This window comes from Triticum urartu, chromosome 7, assembly GCF_003073215.2.
Source record: "Triticum urartu cultivar G1812 chromosome 7, Tu2.1, whole genome shotgun sequence".
In the NCBI taxonomy this organism is placed as follows: Eukaryota; Viridiplantae; Streptophyta; class Magnoliopsida; order Poales; family Poaceae; genus Triticum; species Triticum urartu.
The window spans coordinates 649,077,459-649,104,087 of NC_053028.1; the positions used below are offsets into that span (position 1 = coordinate 649,077,459).

Sequence of the window (26,629 nt, forward strand, 5' to 3'; positions counted from 1 at the left end):
TGCAGTCATCGATTGATGCAAAGTATGTATGGCTATGAATGAGGACTTGAAGCATGCATTGATACACTACGCGCATGCTCGCCGCTTTTGGGATGAAGCATATGCGTGGTTCGGTCTGCGGCTACCGCGACTACACCCAGAATCTTGGGCGCGGGATATCGTATGTGACACAAGGTTTTCGGATGATGACCGTGCAAAAATCACAACAATTATGTGGTCAATCTGGCACTCCCGCAACCGCATCAAGCATCGGGAAGCTGGGCGTGATCCTGTTGCCACCATCCGATCTACCAAGGAGGCCATTGCGCTCCTGAATCTTCCATGCAAGACAGCTGCAATTCTGCCAGGGTTTGGGTGGCGACCACCTGAGGGAGAAGTGGTAAAAATCTCCACTGATGGTGCGCTCAACTTTGAAGAGGGTCGAGGTGGAGCAGGAGGGGTTACTCGCTCGGTCGTGGCTCTACTAGACTCCAGGTGCAAGCCTTACACGGGGATTTCGGATCCTCTTATCATCGAAGCTTTTTCACTACGAGATGGAGTTCTATTTGCTGCATTAAGGGGACTCTCGCATGTGATCATGGAAGTGGATTGCATGGAGCTGGTGATGCTCTGGAAAACCCGCCACAATTTCCGTTTAGTTGTGGCCCCTATCTTACTTGAAATAGGAGAGCTTAGCAATAGTTTTACTTTATTTGATATTCAACATGTAAACCGGTCGGCAAATTTTCCTGCGCATCTCTGTGCTAAACATGCTTGCACATTGAATATAACGGATTGCTGGCTAGAGGACACTCCTAGCTTCCTTGTGATCGGTCTTTTGGCTGATTATCTGAGGAATGCTTTTGTTTGAATAAAAGCTCTATAAATTGCCCGCAAAAAAAAAACTGTCCCATCTCGCCATGCAGGGGCCCGTAACGTACAGTCCGGAATCACGGGGTCCTGTTCAAGTTTTCCGTTCTTGTGGACTCCGCTGTCAGCCCAATCATATTTTAGTCCTCCTTTTTATCTTTGTCACTTTCTGTGTTGATGTGTGTTTTGGTTCTACTCTCCCTGATGTCAGCCTCCACCCCCCACTTGCCTTTGGAGGGCACAAGCATGATCGTTCTTGTTAAACTAACCACCCTCGCCAAACGCTAAATTGATGTTTAGTGGACGTGCTATTATCGTACAGTGCAGCTACTGGTTCGTACAATGATGCTCTCTTAACAATTGGGTGATTTTGTTGGCACACGCATAGTGGTTTACGTACGCAGTAGTATTGACGAGAAAACGGAATTTTGTAGCCAGCAGTTAAGAATTAAGCCCGATTTCTTTTGTTTGTGAAAAAGAATTAAGCCCGATCTATCCTCAACAATCTCTCTCTGTATATATATGTTCCTAGCAATGACAGTATTGTCATTTTTAACTTGGTCAAGCTCCCCGCAAAAAAAATACTCGGTCAAACTCTGTTGAATGTTGAAATTTATTTGTACATCAACATCAACCGACACTCAAAAGACCGACGGAAATCGCCCAATGGTTAGCTAGGCTACTGGTCAGTGGTCACGCATGCATGCATCGGTCGATCCAGACGGGCATGTTATTATGAGGTTCTCCAGTGTTCCGCTGAAGATCCTGACCGAAACTCAAACCGCATCCAACACACACAATTATGACGCTATTATTGGCCATGACAATTATATTGTTGAGACATTCTTCATTCTAAATGTAGCATAATGCAGTCCGGCTAACGATCTAAGCAAATGAATCATGTTGCAGTCTAGGCAAGAAACTGAACTTCACGGGCTGGATTGGATGATTGGATGAAGTTCACAATTTGGATTGGATGATGGACCAGGGCCATTTAAAAATTGCGGATATCCTCGTCCCAGTCAGCCAATCCCGTCGAACTAATCATCGGTTTTTGCCGTTGCTTTTTGGCGGTTTTCTCCTTGTACGGCACATGAGCTGATCATGCATTTCTCCCCGTTCACATACACGCAACAACCACGGCGAAGAAGATGAGCATGGCTCGGTCAGACGAGAGCGACCGCTTAATTTGGAGCAGCATGTAGCCGCGTGGAGATTTGCCAAATTCTTGATGTAGCTAGCCTAAGGAAGAGCTGGTCTGTAGCTCCAACCACTTGCACATAGTATATGCAAATTTAGCGGGTGAAAAGCAGTGCCTTCCCCCACTTATTAGGCTGGTCATAGTGGAAAGTAACTTATACTAATGTCATGTATATGACACTAGTCTAAGTTACTATCTTTATGGTGCAAAGTAACATATTAGTAATATCATACTTCCTTCGTTCGAAAATACTTGTCATCAAAATGGATAAAAAAAGTTGTATCTAAAACTAAAATACGTCTAGATACATCCTCTTTTATCTATTTTGATGACAAGTATTTTTGGACGAACGGAGTATGTGGCTTCATTTAATGACTTGTAGACTTATCTTGTCTTGAAAAGCGCTATGTTACAGTAACATATTATGTTACCATTTCTTATTAACTACATGTTACATAAGCAAAAAAATTATGAAGTGCGCTATATTACTATCTAAGTTACTCCCACTATGACTAGCTTTATAGACAAGCCAAATTAGCTAATCAAGGGGAAGTAACTCCAGACACTGCGACGACTGGACTTTCAGTTTCATATCTTGTGTGGTTATGCTGACATGCATGCAAGCACGATGTTTGTGTACTCTCTCAGCTTCGTAGTCAGCCTAATTAACGAACTGCCTTGAACTGGTCGTTCACCTATCGTCATAATTATGCAAATTCCGGACGGTTGCTTCGGCAATCCATGACAACAGATGGGTTCGTGATCTTCAAGGCCGCATCACAGCAGATACCCTCCCATCCTTCGTCGCCCTATGGGGTAGGATCGCTGCCTTGCCACCCCTAGCACCTGATGTGGTTGACTTCTTCCTTTGGCGGTTCTCCACAAATGGCTGCTACTCAGCGGCCTCGGCCTATAAGCTACACTTCGTGGACTACATGTCCTATGCTTCTATGTCGGCGATTTGAAAGGTGTGGGCACCGGCCAAGCACAATTTTTTCGCATGGCTGTGTGCGCAGAACAGGATCATGACAACCGACAAGCTATTGGCAAGGCAGTGGCCAAATTCCTATTTTTGCCCGCTTTGCAGGTTCAACCTTGAGACAGCGGAGCACCTCATGAAGCTATGTCACTAGTAGAAAAAGGGTCAAACGTGAAGCACATTAGTGCCGGTTTGATTTTGGTCCGGTACTAATGGTATCATTAGTGCCGGTTCGAACGGATTTGCATTAATGCCGGTTCGTGTTGAACCTTTAATATCGGTTCGTGGCACGAACCGGTACTAAAGGGGTGGTGGCAGGCTGGCGTCAGCCCGGGGCCCCACGATCACCTTTAGTACCGGTTTGTGACACGAACCGGTACTAAAGGTCTAACCTTTAGTACCGGTTCGTGCCATGAACCGGTACTAAAGGGGTCTGACCTATAGTACCGATTTGTGACACAAACCGGCACTATAGGGCAATTTTCAAACTCTACCCCCCCTCCCCCGTGTGTCGCCATTTCAGTTCTGAAAAAAATCAAAAAAAATGATAAAAACTTCAAAAAATAAAATCCTTCGAGAGGTAGTTATATTACTACATCTACTAGTTAGGAAAATTTAAAAACTACAATTTGGACATGTTTTGCAAAAAGTGTAGGGAAAATGTAAAACGGTTATAACTTTTGCATGCGATGTCGGAAAAAAAACGTATAATATATCAAAAAATTCAGCACGAAAATCCGCATCCGATGGAGACGGCCTATGGCCTGTTTGGAATTTTTTAGAATCCTCAAATTCCAAAAGGAAAAAAAGATATGGTCAAATTTCAGTTTGTTCAAAAAATTTGGTTAAATCTGGTCAAACTACTTATTCAAGAAAGTATTAATGTTACTACATAATTATTCAAGAATATTAGTGTTACTAAATAATTATTTCAATTTTTTGAATTTTGATCAAATCTGGTCAAACTATGGTCAAACTTATTCAAGAAACATTAGCGTTACTAAATAATTACTGTTTTTTAGAATAATAGTTTCAAATTCAAACGGTGAAATGTGTGACTTCATGCTCAAGCTAAACTCCTGAGGGTTAATAAGATTGACATCTTACTATTGTCGGGAAAACAACAAGTGCAGACTCGGAAACGAAGGAGAATAGAACCCGAAAGTTAAGCGTGCTCGGGCTGCAGTAGTGAGAGGGATGGGTGACCGGTCGGGAAGTTAGATGATTTGGAATGAGTGATCCACACTTGAGCAGTTAAGAGAGGTGATTAGAGACTAAATCATCGAATAATTCAAAAAATATTAAAAATAAAAAAAATCCAAAATTTTCAAAAAAAAATTTCAAAAAAAACCTTTAGTACCGGTTGGTAACACCAACCGGTACTAAAGATTCCCCATACCAGGGCGCGAGCTCACGCCACGTGGTGGCACTTTAGCGCCGGTTCGTGCCGAACCGGTACTAAAGGCCCTTACGAACCGGCGCTAAAGCTCCGTTTTCTACTAGTGTGTCCGTGGTCCTGTGCCCTCTAGAGCCTGGCAGCTACCAAGTTCAACTTGCCTCATTTCTCGCCCGAGGCCTGGAGGACGGAGCCCTCTCTACAGGGCTGGCTCTGTGAGCTATCAGCCACCCCGACGAACGCCAAGAAAGCACGATCCTTGGCGCTGTTGGCGGGAACGGAACGATCGCATCTTTAGGAGCGTCAAACTACCACCCTCTTCGGTCCTTCGACGCCTTGCTGAAGAACAAACTACCTGGACGCTTGCTGGGTGCCGGCATTTGATGTCGCGCGAGTAGTTCTATCTTCTCCTTCTTTTCTTTTCTTCTTTTGGAGGTCCTCCTCATTGCTGTACAGTTGGCGATTCTTTCGCTGTTCCTCTTAATGAAAAGCGCAGTTCTTCGGCGTCCTTTCAAAAAAGAAATTTATGCAAATAATTAGGCGCCGTGGTTTAACTACCCATGCTACTCTTCCGGCGCGGGTAATGGTATTTACGGCCAATCGCTAATAACCTACTCGCTCCGTTTCAAAATACTTGACTTTCATTTGTTTAAAAATGAATGTACCTATATACTAAAACATGTCTAAAAATATCTGTATTTTGACAAATGGAATGCATGTACTGTGAAGCGGAGGGAGTAGATCTCAAAGATTGTTGATGCGCGCCGAGTAAACTGTAACAGAGGGAGTAGTTACAATATTCATTCCCACGGTAGGGAGATGGCCGGCTGAGCTAATTCTGATTGGCAGTTAGTTAAGTCGAAAATCGAGACTAATTGGCAGCATCATGCTCTTGTTGTGGCCTCCAGCTGCATGGTAACGCCGATGGAGCACACCTGTACACGTAGGATGCACCTTGCTAGCCAGCGTGTCCGAGTCAACGAAGCGCATAATTTTTTCCGTACGGTACGGTACGCCGTATCATTGGGTCGTCAATCAGTAATCCCAATCATTTAGGACCCCCCGTACCTAGCTACTCACACGCAGAGCAGAGCAAAGCTTGTCCCAAAGCCCAACCGAAAGCGAGTGAATCAAACCAACTAAACTAACTATAACTAAATCAAGCACCACACGGCGCCTATGCTGGCTGCGTTGCACATGGCCACTCGTCTTCCGTTTCGAACCTGAATGGCTCATGAATTCTGTTATACAGACAGCACCGGACGAATACGGTGAATCAGGATATGGATGGTAATCGATTCTCCAGTGGTCTAGCTGTATTTGGTGATGCTTCGCGTTTCGGAGGTTGACGAGATTCTTCTTATCTTATCTTCTACTCCTTCTGTACTACAGAAGTTCAAACAATGTCTAATTTTTTTTCAAAGGATAGTTCAAACAATGTGGAGGGCAGTGAGAGCGCAACTTTGAGCCACATGCCGGGGAGTGGGACACCGCCATGCGTCAGTCATAAGTTGAAGGAAATGAAGGCAATGGGAGGAATGTACCCCAACCTAATGCTGAAATAGAAGTGGGAGCGCCGCTGCGGAGCCCACAGTTTCAGTTCACACAAGTGATTAGCTGGGTCCTTCTTTCTGTTTTTCTTTTTATATTTTCTTACGACAGAGCCAGTTTGCTTTGCCGGCCCCTTTGGGAAACCATATTTGCCGCTCTCTACGTCAGATCCTGTTTTCTTCTTTGTTTCTACCTTTTTCTCTCATTTCATTTCTTTGTAAATTCATAATTTTCTCATAAATTCAATTCTTCAAAAAATCAAGAATTTCCCATTTTTTTGGCCTCTTCCCAAAAATGTTTGGAATATATAAGCAATTGTCTTGTTTTTTGTCGAATTTTGAATAATAATTACTTTTTAGATAAAAAATGTTCAAATCTTCAAAAATATATTTTTCCAAAAAATTGGGGAATAAAAAAAATCAAAATTATAAAAAATTCTTCATGGTTTTTCAAAATGTCTTTAAAAAATAAATGTTCAAAATTTCACAAAAAAGCACGTCTTCAATTTTTGGAAAAATCAAAAAATTATCATTCGTGTTTTCCAAAAAAAAATGAGGTTTCGAATTTGTTTGTCTTTTTCAAGAAATTGTGATGCTTTGAAAAAAAATTGTTGCGTTCTTAGAAAAGACTCATGTTTTTTTAAAAGGCTACATACTTTGCTAAAATCAAGCTACTTTTTGACTGGTGGTGGCATGACAAACCGGTGGTCTTGAGTAAATCCAGCGAGATAAACAGATAGAAAAATCATTCTATACTGTCCACCAGGAAAGGAAAAGTCAAGGATACATGTACGGGCACATAACCACATTCCCTCCCAAATCTCTTCTTTCCTTTGCCCACTGTCAACACATTTTCTTTCCACAAAAAAAGGGGCAGAATTCTATATAAATTGCCACCGAGTAAAGAGGGAAAGACCTTTCGTGTGATTAATTGATATGAGCTCCATGTGCAGAGACGAGAAATCTTGGCCAAGTACGCTGGCGCGGCTGTCAAACTCACAGTGAACATGATACTCCACCTTTTTCTTTGAAACAAGGATGATACTCCACCTTGGAAGATCTACAACACAATCTCACTTGTACTGTACTACTTTGCGTGCACTTAGAAGCAACTAATTCTGGCATTAGTACCCGGAATCATTGTGTCAGAAAGAACTAACAAGAAGTGACCAAAACATGAGCCATCGAAATACATCAGTACAGTACAGGTGACAGGTACTCGCTATCTAGGCTCTGTCTGCATTATTCATTCGCATGTACCTGCCATTCCTGTGCATTTGGGAATTTCCGCGGCGACCTCTTGGTTGGATCCGCTTTATTTATATGTATATACTTCCAGGTTTGAACAGATGTGGAACGCGCCGGGAAATAAACGGAATAGATGGAGATTTTTCTTTTCTTGCGAGTTTATATGCAGCTCATAGTTTCTATTATATGTGTAGCACATGGCTTGTCAACATGACCACAGCGACTCAACGAGTACCAATAGGCGGCAACACTCTGCAAAGACTTGAATGCACCGGAGATGTCCAAGCTCTTCCTCCAGTCCCAAGTCCAAGAAGAAGGGCACCACCTAGCTAGCTGGGAGCTATGAGGAGGTGTGAGGCGACGGGAGCAGATAGAGGACCTGCGTCGCGCTGCATGCATGCATGGAGTGGAGCTTGAGTGGTATACAGGGCAGGGGCAGGGCACGCAGAGGAGGCAGGGAGCGAAGGACACCTGGGGAGTGAACGGGCTGCGTGTTCGTGCAGCTGTTGAGCCATGCACGTCCACGTGGGACGAGCCCCACGATGGCCCTTCCAACGCATTGCTTCGCGCCCTGCATGGCACGGCACGTACGCGTTGGCCCGCACCCAGTGCACCATATCGGAGCGCGTACGGCGGCCGCCACTTGCCGTGCAAGTGTCACTATTCTAGCGCATGCTTTGTCATCAAATGACGCCGGTACGGAAAGGTATTGGGGTCGTACGGCTTTTACAGTCGGTGTCAAGTAGGCGCGCTGCTGTGTGTGTATGCTGATACAGGAACATGATCATTAAAATGAGCCACTACCGTCAGCTGCACCTTAAATTTATAGTTAAAGTTAAACCTCGGAAAACGCGAACGCATTATATTTTAAAATTGAGGGAGTATATGCATGCATGGGTCGCGGAAGGTACAGGATAAAGCTCACGTACCAGCCGTGGTTCGACCCAGCATGCCGGTCCAGCGCGAGTGTCTCTGCTCAACGAACGGCCTCCATAGCTCCACCGTCGTATCGGTCGTCTGAAACTTGTACGAGCTCCTCTCCGTCTCTCACAGCGCAGTCCATGCAAGATCATCACGTACAGTACTTCCCAACTGTTGCTTTCATCGGTGGCACTTCGCTTTCGCCGCGGGGAAACCACCTGCATTTGCACTCGGTTGATGGGCCTTTTCTCTTCCCGGGCCATACAATCTCCCGCAATGGCGCGCAGCGGTGTTCGCACTAGCATGTTCTTTAATTCTATGTGCTCCTCCAAGTTGTATCCTCTGCAAAGCGCGTACGTACGTTGCGTTGCTGGCGACGATGCTACTATAATCGAAGCTCTGCGTCCGTACAACTCTAAGCACATAATTTGTAGTACAATTTTCTAGCCATAACTGGTAATGCAAAGTTCGGTGTCCGTACTACTCCACGCTACGCAAAAAAATTACGCTTTCTAATAATATGGCTTCATGCATCGACCAATGCAGGTGCCGGAGGTAATCTTCCTTTTTCAAAAAAAAAAACGCTACGCAAAGAAGAAAAAAATGAGAGAAAGCCAGCAAGCAAGGCGGTTTGATGCCGCGTTCGTCAGTTGGTTCTAGATGTCTTTTGGGCACGGCCGAGTCCGTTGCTCAGCACCATGCTTCCATGCCTGGTTTATGCCAAAACTATCACATCTCTCGTGGGGCCCACGCCGTATAGTCCGGAATCACGGGCAGCGCTCCAGGAGTGAAGCACTGCTTTAATTTTCCGTTATAGTGGACTCCGTTCTGTAGTCCAATAATGGTGTCCACCCCGCCATATTTTAGGCTTGTTTTGGTTGTTGTCTGTGCTTATTGACTGTTTTGGTTGTACTCTTGTTGATGTCAGTCTCGATCCCCAGTTGCCTTTGGAGCTTACGTGATCGTTGCTGTAAACTAATCACTCCTGGACAAACCATTATTAAGTTTTGTTGGCACATGCATAGTGGCGTACGTCGTAGTATTCACGTGAAAGTGGATTTTTCTAGCTCGCCTCTTCACAATCACTCTCTCTAAATATAAACTCATGGCGATGACAACACTACCTACTTAACTCCGTCTAGCTTTGTTCAAGGTTGAATGTATCTCCGTGTCCACATCAAAGGACACTGACACTCTTAGACTTTGACGAAAATCACTCAGTTGTTTGCTGGGCTACTCGTCAGTGGACACGCATGCGTGCATCGGTCGATCGAGATGGGCATGTTCTTATCAGGTTCTCGAACGTTCCGCTGAAGATCCTGACTGAAGTTCAAAACCCCGTCACCCCAATTATTGAGCATGGCGATAATGCCATCGAGACAGTCTTCTTACAAAATGTAACACTAAGCTATAATCCAGCCTGACTTGATGACCTAAGCAAATTAATCAAGTTGCAGTCAAGGCAAGAACCTGAAGTTCACGGGTCGGATTGGATTATTGGATTATTGGATAAATGCTCTTTAAAACCCCCAGACATTTTTGCCCCAATCAGCCAATCCGGTGGAACTAATCTATGGTTCTATTCACACGCGCGCAACAACCAGCGAGGAGAAGAAGATGAGTGCGGCACGGCCGGATGACAGTGAATGCCTTGGACTGGTATGTGTCCTATGGAGATCTACATAATTTTGATGGGCGTGACTAGCTCTCAGTCCACCGAGACTTAACCAAGTCCCAGTCAAGTAAGATACGTATATAAGAAAAAAAAAGAAAAAAAAAGACAAATGTCCGTGCAAGATCTAAGAAATATAACATCGATCGAGAAGTCTCAGTTAACCGAGACCTAGCAAAACTGAATTTTGATGTGCTAGCAAATAGCCGGGGAAGAGTTCGTGTGTAGCTCCAACCACTTGCGCATGCATGTATGCAGGTTTAGCAAGTGAGAAGTATTAGGGCCTTCGAAAGCAGAGTAACTGCGAACACTGCAACGACTGGACCTTGAGTTCCATCCCCTTGTGCGGTTGTGCCGACATGGATGCGAGAAGGACGTTTTGGTGTACACTAGAACTAGTATATCACGCTTTCAATTTCGTCTTATATGCACTCTTGGTTTCGAGCCCCGTGTAGCTTGTTGAGTATCGTGATTATTAAGAAAGTTTGGATAGAGTAGATTATTATTCTACCTTGTCTTGTATTCGAAGATGTTCATGTACTTCTATATATATGCCTATGAGGCTCAAGCAATACAATCAGCCATTTCACCAATCCTCCTCTCCCTTCTAACATGGTGGTGGTGTACGTAAGTACGTAGTACGTTGTATTCTCTCTAGCTTGCCTCTTCACAATCACTCTGTAAATATAAATTCATAGCGACGACAACACTGCCGTCTTAACTCTGCCTAGCTTTGTTCAAGGTTGTATTTATCTCCGCGTCGAAATCAAAGTACACGGACTCTCTTAGACTTTGAAGAAAAATCGCCCAGTTGTTAGCTGGACTACTCGTCAGTGGCCAGGCATGCATGCATCGGCCGATCGAGACAGGCATGTTCTTATCAGGTTCTCGAACGTTCCTCCGAAGTTCCTGACCGAAATTCAAACCCGAGTCATCCAATGCATTTAGGACGCAATTATTGGCCACAACGACAAAATCAACAAGATAGTTTTCTTACTAAACTTAATACAATCCAGTCCGGCCAATGACCTAAGCAAATTAATCAAGTTGCAGTCCAGGCAAGGTTACGTGATGGACAAACCCTAAGTAGATGTTATCAACGTAGAACACCACCGCTGGTCCAGTCAATGATGATCGCTTAACAATGATGATACTATGTTATTAACTTTAGTTGGCAGATGCATAGTGGTGTACGCATGTACATAGTATTCACTTCGAAGTGGATTTTTGTACCCAGCAAAGAATTTAATAATTCATCCCTATCTGTCTTTACAGTCACTCTCTCTATATATGTATATATAAATTCGTAGCGATGACAACACTGTCATCTTAACTCCGCCTAGCTTCGTTCAAGGTTGAATTTATCTTCGCGTCCACATCAAAGTACACGGACACTCTTTGTGATAGCCTGATTTATTAGGAATGATAGACTACTCATATCAATAAAGAATTCCTTCTTTTCCGGGAGCTCATTCAGACAGAACTCCAAAGTTAAGCATGCTCAGCTTTGAGTAGTATCAGGATGGGTGACCGACCGGAAAATTGCTTCCGGATGCACACGAGTGAGGACAAAGTGCGCAGAAAAGACTAGTATTGGTCTGTGGGGTCAGTCTACATCCCGCCAGGAGTAACGACCACCAGCGGGTGTGTCCGGAACGTTACAAGTTGGTATCAGAGCCGAACCTCGCAGTTACACGGATGTTTGCGGACAGGTGCGCGGTCATGTTGTTCATGACGTTTGTACGTTTGTGCCAAGAGGAAACGTTGACGGGCATCTCCTTATCAGGCTCTCAAATGTTCTGCTGAATATCCTGGCCGAAATTCAAACCAGAACATCCACGCAATTAGGACGCTATTATTGACCACGACAATAATATCACAGTATAATCCAGTCCGATTGATGACCTAAGAAAATTAATCAAGTTCCAGTCAAGGCAAGGAACTGAAGTTCACGGGTTGGATTGGATGATTGGATCGGCGCCGTTTAAAAAATCCTAGATATTTTGGCCCAAATTAGCCAATCCCGCCGAACTGATCAACGGTTTTGCCATTGCTTTCGGGCGGTTTTGTAGTAGTCCAGCATTTCTTCCTGTTCACTTGCACGCAGTGACAGTGAATGCTTTGGAGTTGGACTAGCATGTGTCCGTATGGAGATCTGCTTAATTTTGATGTAGTAGCAGATCATAGCACAAGGAAGAGTTTGTCTGTAGCTCCGCCCAGTTGCACACATATGCAAGTTTAGCAGGTGAAAAGTAGTGCCTTCGCAAGCACCCACTTGTAGACAAGCCAAATTAGCTAATTATATATGGGCGATCGAGTAACTGCAGACACTGCGACGACTGGACTTTCGGTTTCATCTCTTGTACGGTTGTGCCGACATGGATGCAATGACGACGTTTGTACTTTGTGGTGTACACTAGTACCAGTATATTACGGTATCAATTTCGTCTTATACGCACTCTCGGTTTCGTACTCCGTCTCGGCAGTTGCTTTGGACCTGACATCTACTCCCTCCGTCCCAAAATTCTTGTTTTAAATTCATCTAGATACGTATGTATCTAATACTAAAACATGACTTGATACATCCGTATTTAGACAAATCTAAGATAAAAATTTTAAGACGGAGGGAGTACGTTGGACCGATCGACCGACATCGTCACTTTGCTGGCTGTGACGCAGACAAGCAAGAGCTCCTAGAGCACGTGTACACAACGTACTTACGTACTTACGCCGATCCGTACGCATCACAATCTTTTTATGTTTACTGACACGGCACTTAGTTAAGTACAGGGGCGGAGCCGGAGGGGATGACAATTTTAGTAGAAGCGATGAGTAATTACCAACGAGATTAGATCAGTATACGTACTCGACTCTACTATACTCAAATCCTGGCTTCGCCACTGGTTAAGTACGTGTCCAAACATAGAGCAGAGACAAGACAGAATGTTCTTCTGGCCTCTGGGTCCATGGGAACGCCGAGCACACCTGTACACCTAGGACGCAGCTAAGATTGCCATGGCGAATGAATCAACCAAGCGAGTAACCTCATCATTGGGTCGTTAATCTCAATCATTAGGGGCCCGTACAGTACGTACGCCGCCCCCATGTCGTTGCCTACTCACATGCAGAGCAAATCTTCTCCTGAAGGCTGAAGCCCAACTGAAAGCGAGTGAATCGAACCAACTAAACTAAACAGATACTCACGTACTGTTGTGTTTGCAAGCTTGTTTAGCTTGCAAAAGCTTCGTACATTGTGAAACAGAGGGAGTAAGAAACTAACTAAACCAAGCACGACTCGGCGCCTATGTACGCACGTACTGTTGTGTTTGGCTGCGCTCCACATGGCCTCTCGTCTATCCGATCCGACTGGTTGATCCTGATATGTACAACACTGGACGGACATGGTGAATCAGGGTACGTAATCATTTTTATCTTGGAGAATGTGATGACTACCCTAAAAAAATGATACCCATTTGGTTCCAGGAGAACCGCGTAAGATCATCTACAGTCGGGCATTCCAAACCTTTGTAATAAAAATTTGATTTAGACGGACGTCTCAAACGGGCTTCATATCCAGCCCAGGCACGTCCGTCACATCGGACTTAGGCCACGATGGCTCATCCGACCTCACATATATTCCTTCTCATTCGCTCGCCGGATGAAACCCTATCCACTTCACTCCACTGCCCTCCGCCACCCAAAAGCTTCCGTCCGGCAATCTCCGGCCTTCTTCGGCTTGGTGGACAATGGATCAGAGCCCTTCACCTCTAAATCCGTCGACCCCGAGCTCATCCCACGCGGCCCAAGAAGGAGATGGCCATACGGCTTGCGCTCCGCCGCTCCCGGGAGTTGGCCGTGTGAGGTAGCACGCGGACTCCTTACGCCAGGGATCCATTGCGTCTGCCCAAATGGCGCATGAATCTTGCGCTAGGTGTGCAGTTGCTGCCTCACGGGAGGCGGTGCAGTTCGTCTAGCGTCCGAACGTGGTGGCGGATGCGCGACCTCTATGTTGGTGCGCGGAGCAGAAGGACGCACCATGGGCATCTTCCGACGCAAAATGACACGGCGTGCCTGCCGTGAGAGGTAGCGGCTGCAGGAGGAGGTGGCAGCCCTCGCGGTGGTGGACGTCGGTGAGGCGGAGTCGCATTCTCCGGCGCCCCGTATGGTGCACCCGTGCGGGCGTCACAACCGCGTCATGGTTGATGTTGCCGGCTCATCCCAGGACGGATCCATCAATCCATCATCGATCTGACGTTCATCGGCATAGTCCTGGTCCTGAGCTCCGACGAGGAAGAGTAGAGCATAGGAGACGGCGGCGACTTGAGTCCCGTGAGCCGGTTCGTGTCTCATGCCCTACTCTACCTTGCCGGCGACCGGACCAACAAACTGGTGAGCGCAACCGGCTGCCGGACATAGGCACTGTGGAGCCGGACGAGCTCCTCTTAATATGGATATAAAGTTTCTAATTTGAGGTATCTGGATGTAGAATGTATTATCTTAGGGATGACCGATCAGTGTCCGCGGACGCGTCGGGCACGTCCGCGGGTATTTGAGGATCGGATTTGTCAAGTCCGGTTGTAGATGCTTTTGCAGTAACCTTTATTTTGCCCGGTGTACATTGTCATCTCACCCCTTTCCGTGCTTTGGCTGGAACATGCACAACTAAAACTCGAGGCAGTTATCGGTTCAACCAATACACTTTCTTCAATGTTTCGGAAAATTTGCTGTGAACTCATAGTCATTTGCTCGAGGTAAAGTGATGAAGGTGACGCCCAGTTAGAAGAGGGAAGTGATGATGATAGTGCGTGTGCTATCTGGACGAGAGTCTCTTCACAATGTATTTGGAATATCCTTTCTGCTCCGCTCAAGGGATTGTGAGAGTTCTCATATGATTTTAGTTCATTAGCTGGACAATTGTATTTTTCTTAATTAATGGACACGTTTTCATATGATTATTAGTTAATTAGCTCAACCCATTGTGAGATTTTTCATATAATTTTACCTGGACACCTCAAACTGGCGTCAAACACTTGGGTTGTTTGTCGCCCCTTATATCCAGCCCAAATGTAACGCGGATATGGGGCGGTCTGGTCACGCACGGGCGTGTCCGCCGCGTCAGCCGGGCAAACCACCGACCCCACGCCGTATCCAAAAAATACCAATCCGTCTGCACTCCGAACTCTAACTCTCTCCACTCTCCTCTCTCGCTCTGTCCCCTTTCCGATTCCAATCGAATCAGGCAACATGTCGAGCTTCGGCAGCCACTCGGGTTCGGACATCGACGTCGAGGAGGAGCTGGCCCTCCGCATTGCATTGGAGAGTCGAAGGTGGACACCGGAGGCAACTCCAGATCTGCACTGTCACCGCACCCGCGCGGGCATCGGAGTTGGCCCCTCTCGGCCCCAGTTCAGTCTGCTCCGTCCCTACGCCGTCCCTTTCCCCCACCGGCCGCTGCTTCGCGCGGGCAGTTGTGGTGCTAGTGCCTGCTCCTCCGGTCCACACGCGCGCGCCGACACCCGCGAGAGGTAGCGGGGAAGGGAGAGGGATGCGATGGAACAATCCTTGCGGCGCCGCGAGCTGCCGGTGGAGGCAGCGGCAGAGGCGGCTCGGGAGGTCAAGCTGAAGCGGCAGTAGGATAGGGCCGTCCGCCGGATGAAGGGGCACATCGTCCTCTTCGACTCCTCGGCCGACGACGGCAACGACCACCAGCCGCGGACGCCTACAGCCGCGTCGGCAACCGGAAGGGCATGCAAAGGCTCGTCGAGGAAGTGATGATCTTGCTCCTTCTCCGTTTTTATTATCGGTTTTAATTGTTCAAAGTTAAAAACTTCCCGGTGATGAACGGTAGTGATCTTTTGGATGATGTAGTGGGTTTTATGTGCATTTCGTTGTTCGTTTGATGCCGATTTCTTTCTCCGTTCGCGTAGAGTAGTTCATCACGTTGCATAGGTAGTATGAATATAGGATGCCGGATATGACATATGTGGATGTGGAATGTATTATTTGAGACATGACCAGTCACCGGACGCGTTCGTGGGCGTTTGAGGCGTAGATATGCCAAGTCCGGTTGTAGATGGTCTTACATTTTTTTTTTACTCCGCTTTGAAAAGAAGTTCTGCAAAATCCTATACACACGCACTGTATCTGTATGGCTCTATATGCAGTTTGCTATTCTGAACCTGGCCATAAATCCCAGATTTTCTGGCAAGCAGTTGTGAAGGCAGTGCCTCTGAAGTATATGCATCACAAGCCTAGACGTTCAAGAAAAGAAATGCATCCACAGCCCCAAGTAGTTTAGTAACTGGTTAATCATAGAAGTACACCATTGTATTCTATGCCAGGCTGCCTGAACTGTTAAAGCTAGCCGGAGATCGTTGAAGACTTGAAGTGCATTGCATTTTACACCACCAGATCTTGGAGCAAGCTTTTGCAGTAGCATAATCATCCATTCACTCACATGAGGCGAACCTTGCGGCTTACATGATGTACTTGTCATGATCTCAAAATCCCTACCAAAAGAAGAGGAAGAAGAAGCTCCATTGCAGCTACCAGAGCTAGATCTAGAGCTAGCTACAAGAAGAAGAAGAAGAAGAAGAAGAAGAAGAATGCGGCAGAATCCCCGTCCTACCCTCCACCAACCCAGTGAGACTTCCGTATGTACAACATCCACGCAGGGGTATATCGTTCAGAACGCAGCAGCTGGCGATTGGCTCCGCTCACCCTTTGCCTTTGCCAGGGGTCCAATTTCCAATCAAGCCCTCCATGTGAGCCGAACGAGGAGGGTGAAACGGGGAAGAAAGGCCAGGAGGCTAGTAGTAGAACGCGGCGTCGTCGTCGTCAGTGGCCTGGCAGCCGGGGTCGGAGAGGCCGAGGAGGAGGCGGCGGAAGTTGGCCACGGCGCAGGGGATGCGGAGCGCGCCCGGGTGGCCGTAGCCGTACTCCTGCGCGGCGCGGCGGAGCAGGGCCTTGAACGCCGGCTGGCCCAGGAGCTCGGCCCGCACGGCGAAGCGCTCGACGGGGCCGCCCTCCTCGCCGACGCACACCGGCACGTGCCCCTCCGGCACGCGCGCGCCGCGGCCAAGCCTCCGCGCGCCGTAGAACGACGAGGAGGAGGCCTTCGCGGCCGCGTCGGGCCGGAGCGGCTGGTACGCGGCGGCGGCGCATGCGTCGGCCGCGGCCACCCGGGAGAGCCGTCTGAGGAGGCGCTTCATGTTGCTGCTGCTTCCGTCGACGCCGGAGACCACGATACTTGGAAGCGGAGGCCGGAAAGCAGCGGCGGTGGCTGGTTCTTTGCGAGGGACGACACTAAGCTGAGAAGACAGAAGGCGTTTGTACTGCGACGACCATGGTGGCTGCTTATACATAACGGAAGAGCTGCAAGTTGTGCGTTGGCCTTGCCATTATTTTTCTCGGAATGGATTTTAGCCAGTCTGCTTCGGGTACACGGGGTTACTTGCCTCCTTTTATAATCTGGCCGTGTTTCACACTAAATCGCGATAAACTTGGTGAATAAGGAACTGTAAATGGCCTTGGTGCAGCGCAGCTACACACATCAACCTTCTAACTCGCCGCTGTCGGTTGCAGCTCGTTCCCACCCGAGCCTTGTTGGCGTCGTTCGGCCTTGCTTCCCTCAACTCGGCATCGTCCGCAATGGCCTTGGTGCAGCGCAGCACCTCTATCTTCCTTCCAACGAAATTGGCTCACCTAAGTTCTATTTTTCATGCAATTTACTTGCAGCTGAACCAAAAAAAAATCGTAGCCTCATGTACTCATTCAGTGACCATGTGAGAGCTGGGAGCATGGAGCGTGAACCTATGCATGTGTGCATGGCCAGGCAGGTATTTTCTTCTTCTTTTTTAGGGAGGGCCGAGAGAATTGAATAGGCAGCGGAGGTATGAGTGCAGGTACAAGCGGCAAGAAGCCGGTGGGGTGGGCCCGGCAGCGCCTTAAACCGGCACCCGGTTTAGCTCCGACCGATCGGATTGATTCCGGCTCGCGCCTCCTGCTCCGCCCCGTTCTGTTCCGTAGTCCCGTTCGTACGGTTGCTCGTGGAGGTGAGAGAGTGAGGAGAGCAAGATTTTTTTCTGCCATCGTGGAGCGCACATGGAGGAGAGACAGAGAGAGAGACAAAGCAAGTGATTAGTACTGTACGACAATTTGACGAGAGAGAGAGAGAGGAGCAGGTGATTGCAATGGACTGCTGGAGTGCTGAACTCTTGTCTTGTCAACCCGTAGCAGTAGTATTCTCTTTCCGCCTTCTACTTTGTTATACGTGACAATACTTGGATTTTCACAGTGATAACACAATTGGCTGAGACCCTAGAAATACTAGCACGTTAGGAGAAGTGTGTCGCTAGACTAGGCCGTAGGCTATGCACCCGCGCACTATACCGGTACCGGACGCTATGACGCTACGCGAGACATTTTCACGTGGAGACCAGACCAGCACGCATGAATGATGATATCCTCCTATCCTATCCTCCGGTCCAGCGTCGCTCGAATCAGAGGAGCACTGTGCCTGTGCGTGATGCCGGCGAGTGGCGGAGCACGCACATACGCGTCCCGGCCGTAGAGCGGCAAACATACACATCAACAGTGTTCCCGCATTTCCGGAAGCGGCGCGGCATGGCGTCAGGGCGCCGCGAGATTCGACCGATCCTTGGCCCGTCTCCGTGTGTCGGTTTTTTGACGGTAGATGTCACGGTTGGGTGGAGGAACTGATCGGCCGGAGATCGGACGTTGTCGTCGATCATGTGATCGGTGTCCAGAGGCTGCCGGTGCTGTCTAGACATATATGGTCATGCTCTCTACGTGGTGTAGGATATGAGTGGCCATGGGCCGCATGCGATCGAGACATATCCGTTTATCACATTGGTGAAAGTTGGCGCACAGCACAAAAGGCCAACAACTCGATCTCGCAGGGAAAGAAAAGCTGAAGATGAGATGACAGGGATGCCACTGGCCGTTCAACGGACTACTCTTAGCACATGCATACTGATCATTTTTAATTTCAGATGGCGCCATAGGGATTTACTGGTTCATTTCTACCTTCCATTCACTGTCGATCCCTTGCTTTCATATTAAGACAAGTATCAACGTGGAGCTTGACATATAGTTGCATGCATGCTACCATTGATGACTAGGAGTACGTACCAATCGATCGCTTAGTCAATGCAAGTGTGAGGAAAAATGGAACGAGGGGAAACACAGACACTCATTTCTCATTTGGCAGCAGGTACGACCGGTACGTACGGCTCGGTTTTATCCAGGGGCGGAACTGGGCCTGGGGCAACTGGGGCTATAGCCCCAGGCGTGGCCCAACTCGTAAATACATTATCCAGCAGGAATTTTGCATGTTTGTACACTCATATAGGCCCAGCCCCAGACGTGCACACATCCAGTGCCATGCCTCAGCCCATATACAACCCAGAAAAGCTCCCCATCGCCACCAGCCCACGACGAACAATCGCTCCAAAACGAGTCCCCCATCTCGCCTGATCGCTACCCATAAAAAGAGATCTCGCCTGATCGCCAGCACACACGACGCTCTATCTCTTTCCATTGTTTCGCCAGGTCGATCAGAAGAAAAAAAAAACCTCATTCATGCTGCGCCGCCAATTCCCCTCAGGCTTCGACTGCTTGACTCGACGAAGTGTACGTCCGGACCTGCGCGGCTGCGCCCGGCCGACGGCACTCGGAATCTCGGATCATCTAGCTGCAGCCCCCTCCAACCGTTCTATTCTGTTCAGATCCATTTACTTCTTTTTTTCGAATTGAAGGGCCATAATGAAAAGAAGCCGATGTTCAGCTCCATTTACACAACCGGCTGGACATGATAGGTAATCTCAAGTTTGTTGTATCATTTTTTTATCTAGTTCTTTTGTATCAGCCTAAATCAATGAACCAGTGATGTTAAAATTCTATTACTTTAGTCAAATTTGTTCACATGTTCATGTTTAGCAAAATTTCAGATGAACAATTGATTTAGTCTGTCCAATGTCTTGGTACTACTACTTGATTTATATTTACAAGTCCATGTCCTTTTATTATTGCTGGTGAACAAACAATGACCTCAAATGAAACAGATCTTCATTAATTTTTTACCAACTTTCCAATGATGCATTTTGTTAAATTATTTACATATTTTAGCAAATTTGCTCTCATCATAATATGAATTCATATTTTTCATTCTGGTGAATTTGTGGTGTACTTCTAACATGCATTAGTATTACTATGCATGTATTTGGATTTTGGAGCTCTTTATAGCCACTTAGTTTTAGCCCTAGGTTTTGAGAAATCCTGGTTCCGCCTCTGGTTTTATCGGCACGTTTCTTCTTGCCGTGCTAGTTATGGCTGAGCCGGTGATGCATGTTAGGGTCGGCCGGAGCCTGTGGCAGAGCTAGCTTGATCGCCGGTAGCTTGCTGGACATGGCATGTCGATGCCTCCTTTTCCATGCAGGCGCACATGGCATGCCTCGGATCACGTCAAGAACGTACTATGTGCAGGACGCCGATCAGTCGAGCGAGCGAGGACAAATTAAACGTCCGATCATCACAACAGTGCGATGCAGTGCCTCTGCTGCGTCGCTGCACGCGATTGTGCAGCGCGTGGCATGCTGGCTCAACTTAACGGATGTATGCATGCATGCATGACCTCTAGGAAGAGCAGCGCTAACTCCACTTTCAGTGACAAAAAAATGAATGGGTTGAGAAAAATACGACAGACAATGCTAGCTTGTGTAGTATAATTGCATCAGTTGGATTAGTAACAGGTGCAAAGTACTCGTGCGTCTATGCCTTTGAGTTAATGAATGGGTTGATTAGTAAATTGACCGCAGCGGTGGGAATGTAGCCGTACTCGTGACCGTACAGAAAGGCACGTACGACAGCCCGGCCGGAAGGCTCCACCGAGCTAGCTGAACTGCAACCACAGGCGCTCCTACCCGCCACTTTTGTCACAACAGGTCACGGAGGACCCATTCCATTCGCCGTGACTTTCATGACCACACACTGTGCCAGGTGGTCCCGGCTGCCTATCTCCTCTCCCGTCGGCACGCCAACATCGGGCAAAATTTCGTGTTTTAAACCTTTTCGATACCTATTTGAGATTTGATCATAGTTGGAATTTTTTTCGACATCTGACCCTTTTGCTACCGTCAGGGTCCATGTCTGTAGGGTATAACCGCCTACCGCCAAGATCCCTGGCGGTAGGGTTGCATGCTCTACCGTAAAAATTTGCTAAGTATTGAACACAGTGCGTGTTTGTACCTACCACCGAGCGCCTTGGCGGTAAGGTTGTACATGCTACCGCCATTCTGTTTGGCGGTAGGGAAGTTTTCTATCGCCAAGGTCTTTGATGGTAGGCTGTTATATCCTACTATCATAAACCCTGGTGATAGCAAAAAGGTCAGATGTCGAAATTTTTTCAAACTAAGTAAGATCTCGAATAGAGATAAGAAGAGCCAAAACATGAAATTTTGCCCCCACATCGCCCACAGAGTAAAACAAAGGCAAAAGCGACAGAGGAAGGTATCCAGTGAGACAGTGACACACTTACCGACCTACACCAGCCTACTCCTATGTATAGGTGTATAGGTTGCATTGTCGGGGCTTGGCTGGGCGTCCGTAGTCACGGGCGCACAGAAGGTGTCCGAAACGGTGAGTTGGATCTGTGGACGATGGTGCTCTGTCCATTACGCGGTTCACGTGGTGGGCTTGTTTGGAGAACGTGACATGGCATGCGGGCACTCTGTGTGACCGATACAGAGATGCGCGGGTTCCGTGGCGATCATGCGCGCAAGATCTCGTGTCAGATATGGTGCTCGAATAGTCGAATGCACCATGGAGACACAGTCTTCCGAGGCGATCATGCGCGCAAGATCTCGTCGATGGAGAGTCGGATACGGTGCTCGAATGGATCCAAGTGGTACAGCAGTGCTCGATCCTTGCCGTAGCAGGTACGCATGCATACGGAGTACTGTGTTATCTGTACGTAGTGCACCCATCTTGCATGTGCATGCATGCAGGAAGCGCATAGCGTCGGTCAGAAAGGGATGAAGACCAAGCAAAGCCTTGCCGAAGATGACGAGAAAGGTGGCCTGGGAACCCGACAGGAGTGAACGGGGTGCGTGCTCGTCCAGCTGTTGAGCCATGCACGTCCATGTGGGACGAGCCCCACGATGGCCCGGCCGGCCGGAGCCCCCTCGGCCCTTCCAATGCATTGCTCCGGCCACTACTAAAAAAAAGCTTATCCTTAATATCTCTACTAATGGCGCATCATGACGGTAGTGCGCCACTGCTATATAGCAGTGGCGCACCAAAATCAGGTGTGCTTTTGCTATGTTTTTACTAATGGCGCATCACATAAGCAGTGCGTCATTGTCAATTTTTGGGTCTATCCCCCTCCCCCCTTATCAGACATAGCAATGGCGCACCACGCCTAGGTGCGACACTGCTACATAGCAGTGTCGCACCTAGGCGTGGTGCGCCATTGCTATGTTTGGTGAGGGTGTGCCTGCGTGTGTGTGTGAGAGGTTAGTAATGCCGCACCCTCCCTGGTGCGCCATTGCTAGGGTTAGCAATGGCACACCAGGGAGGGTGCGCCATTACTAACCTCTCACACACGCAAACACACCCCCTGATCGCCTTTTAGGTTTTTAAAAAAATAAAAGAAAATGATAAAAAAATCAAAAGGAATTCAAAAAATAGATGTCCATGTGTTATGTGTTCTAGTTGTTAGGAAAATTAACAAACATGAATTTTGAATTTTTTTTGCAAAAGGCCGCCTTGTTTCGGTAAAATGGCCGTAACTTTTGCATACGACCTTCGATGAAAAAGTTTTTTATGTGAAAAGTCATCTACTCGAAAAGTTATATCCGAATTTGACTGGCTACGCCCGTTATCGATTTTCTAGAATCCTCAAAAACCTAACAGAAAAAACGTTACGATGCTTTTACGATCTGGAGGCAAAAAAAATTCAAAAAATGCAAAAAATAAATAGATTAGCAATGGCGCACTAGTGCATGGTGCACCACTGCTATTTTCCCTCCTTCAAAATAAAAAAATCAAAAATAAAAAACAAGCTAGCAATGGCGCACCTTATGAATAGTGCGCCACTACTATTTTCCTGCCTTCACAATTCAAAAAATAGCAATGGCGCACTAGTGCACGGTGCGCCACTGCTAAGTTGGGACAGAAGTTTAAAAGGACCGGCCAGCCACTTACCCCTTCATTATTCTCCTCCTCTCCTCCACTCCATCCTCCGGTGACCTCCTTCTCCTCACGGTGCTCCTCCTCCGGTGACCTCCCACTAGTAGAAAAGAGGGCTTTAGTTTAGGCCGGGTCAGCCCATTAGTCCCGGTTCAGTCCAGAGTCGGGACCCATGGGGGCTTTGGTCCCGGTTCGTGAGGTCAGGGGCCTGCCGGGCCTCGTGGGGGCATTGGTCCCGGTTCGTCTGGCCACTTTGGTCCCGGTTGGTGGGACGAACCGGGACCAATGGGCCTCGCTCCTGGCCCACCACCATTGGTCCCGGTTGGTGGCTTGAACCGGGACCAAAGGCTTCCCTTTAGTCCCGGTTCATGCCACGAACCGGGACCAATGAGGTGCCTATATATACCCCTCGCCCGCGAGCAGAGCACTCCACAGTGCTTTGTTTTTCTCTGGCCGGCGAGGGGAGGGCTTTGTGGTGCTCTAGCTCACCTCCTATGCACATGAGGTGTTCGATGAAATGCCCGAGCCACACTAGTTAAGCTTTCTACTCTCGAAGCTCGACCTTAAAGTTTCATTTTCCTCGAGATTTGTCTAGGTTTAGCGGCCCGTCACGTCCCATTCCCGTCTTCACCGCCGTCGATCGCCCGCGTCGGTCTCGTCGCCGGCACCACCGCGGTGAGCCTCTTGTTCTTATCTTCTTTCTGAAAGAAAAAAATTCTTACTTTAGATAGATACTTGTCTAATTTTCTTGCTTTTATTATTGCTTGTTATTATATATAGTGCGATGGTTTTGGTATCCGCCCCCGTCGGCCCTCGTCCTGGCTATGATTCGGATGTGGTATATATTATCTTTTTATAACTATTTGGTTCATTTATTGTTTATGACAATTATGCCGACCAACGTGACATATATTTTTATTTATATAGGAGGTAGTTGAACCGGAAATTCCAACCGACCCTATTGTCGAGAGGTTAAATTTAGTTGAAGAAGAAAACAATTACTTGAAGGAAAAAATAAAAAAAATTGAGGAGGAGAAGATGATATTGGAGTTGCATGTTGCGGATGTCGTCGATGATCACAAGATCAAGATGGATGCAATGCGGTTGAAGATGAGAAAGATTAGAAAATATGCCATTCATACCGAGGCTTGGTATCATTATGCCGTTGGATCAATTGTTACCTTGATTGCGATTATGATCGCATTTGTTTTCGCATTGAAATGTTTTACATAGTTTCAATGTATGGTTTAATTAATTAGATGCTCTGGAGAGCTATATGTTGTTAGATGAGAACTATGTATGTACTTTGGTTTTAATGTGATGATGAACTTCTATTAATTTGGTCACTTAATTATCTATTCGTGATGTCCTGTAATGATTTTTGACACACTTAATTGTATATAATGCACGCAGATGAACCGACAATGGATGTATGGTGACAGACACACCTCCGAGTACATTAAGGGCGTGCATGATTTTCTCGAAGTGGCTGAGGCAAACAAGCAGAATGGTTTTATGTGTTGTCCATGCCCTAAATGTGGGAATACGAAGTCTTACTCTGACCGAAAAATCCTTCACACCCACCTGCTTTACAATGGTTTCATGCCACACTATAATGTTTGGACGAGGCACGGAGAAATAGGGTTATGATGGAAGACGGCGAAGAAGAAGAGGACGATGACAACTATGTGCCCCCTGAATACGGTGATGCTGCAACGGGGGAAGCTGCTGAAGATCAAGAGGAACCAGACGATGTGCCCAATGATGCTGCAACGGGGAAGCTGCTGAAGATCATGAGGAACCAGACAATGTGCCCGATGATGATGATCTCCGCCGGGTCATTGTCGATGCAAGGATGCAATGCGAAAGTCAAAAGGAGAAGCTGAAGTTCGATCGCATGTTAGAGGATCACAAAAAAGGGATGTACCCCAATTGCGAAGATGACAACACAAAACTCGGTATCGTACTGGAATTGCTGTAGTGAAAGGCAGAGAATGTTGTGCCTGACAAAGGATTTGAGAAGCTACTGAAAATATTGAAGAAGAAGCTTCCAAAGGATAACGAATTGCCCGACAGCACATACGCAGCAAAGAAGGTCGTATGCCCTCTAGGATTGGAGGTGCAGAAGATACATGCATGCCCTAATGACTGCATCCTCTACCGCGGTGCGTACAAGGATCCAAATGCATGCCCGGTATGATGCATTACGGTATAAGATCAGACGAGATGACCCTGGTGATGTTGACGGCGAGCCCCCCAGGAAGAGGGTTCCTACGAAGGTGATGTGGTATGCTCCTATAATACCACGGTTGAAACGTCTGTTCAGAAACAAAGAGCATGCCAAGTTGATGCGATGGCACAGTGAGGACTATAAGAAAGACGGGAAGTTGAGAGCACCCGCTGACGGGTCGTAGTGGAGAAAAATCGAGAGAAAGTACTGGCCTGAGTTTGCAAGTGACCCAAGGAACGTATGGTTTGGTTTAAACGTGGATGACATTAATCCTTTCGGGGAGCAGAGTAGCAATCACAGCACCTGGCCCGTGACTCTATGTATGTATAACCTTCCTCCTTGGATGTGCATGAAGCGGAAGTTCATTATGATGCCAATTCTCATCCAAGGCCCTAAGCAACCCGGCAACGACATTGATGTGTTCCTAAGGACATTAGTTGAAAAACTTTTACAGCTGTGGAATGGAAACGGTGTACGTACGTGGGATGAGCACAAACAGGAGGAATTTAACCAGCACGTGTTGCTGTTTGTAACCATTAACGATTGGCCCACACTCAGTAACCTTTCAGGACAGACAAACAAGGGATACCACGCATGCACACACTGTTTAGATGAAACTGAAAGTATATACCTGGACAAATGCAGGAAGAATGTGTACCTGGGCCATCGTCGATTTTTTTCGACCAACCATCAATGTCGAAAGAAAGGCAAGCATTTCAAAGGTGAGGCAGATCACCGGAAGAAGCCCGTCATGCGTACCGGTGATCACGTACTTGCTATGGTCAATGATTTACACGTAATCTTTGGAAAGGGTCCCGGCGGACTAGTTGTTCCGAATGACGCTGAGGGACACGCACCCATGTGGAAGAATAAATCTATATTTTGGGACCTACCCTACTGGAAAGACCTAGAGGTCCGCTCTTCAATCGACGTGATGTACGTGACGAAGAATCTTTGCGTGAACCTGCTAGGCTTCTTGGGCGTGTATGGGAAGACAAAAGATACACCTGAGGCATGGGAGGACCTGCAACGTTTGCATGAAAAAGACGGCATGCCTCCGAAGAAGTATGAAGGTCCTGCCAGCTACGCTCTTGCGAAAGAAGAGAAAGAAATCTTCTTTGAATGCCTGCTCAGTATGAAGGTCACGACTGGCTTCTCGTCGAATATAAAGGGAATAATAAATATGCCAGAGAAAAAGTTCCAGAACCTAAAGTCTCATGACTGCCACGTGATTATGACGCAACTGCTTCCGGTTGCATTGAGGGGGCTTCTAGTGGAAAACGTCTGATTAGCCATTGTGAAGCTATGTGCATTCCTCAATGCAATCTCTCAGAAGGTGATCGATCCAGAAATCGTACCAAGGCTAAGGGTGAT

At 47.3% G+C, this 26,629-nt stretch overlaps 1 protein-coding gene across 1 annotated transcript; it reads right to left on the minus strand.

Moving 5' to 3' along the window:
• Nucleotides 1–16,197: 16,197 nt before the first annotated feature.
• LOC125522669 (auxin-responsive protein SAUR71-like) lies at nt 16,198–17,271 on the minus strand. The gene has a single exon (XM_048687715.1). It carries the CDS (start codon nt 17,178–17,180, stop codon nt 16,626–16,628), a length of 555 nt encoding a protein of 184 aa, XP_048543672.1. The 5' UTR covers nt 17,181–17,271; the 3' UTR covers nt 16,198–16,625.
• Between the last annotated feature and the right edge of the window lie 9,358 nt (nt 17,272–26,629).

What these genes read in the sequence shown, in the direction of transcription:
- LOC125522669 (XM_048687715.1), bottom strand. Translation starts at nt 17,180, where the DNA reads ATGTATAAGCAGCCACCATGGTCGTCGCAGTACAAACGCCTTCTGTCT.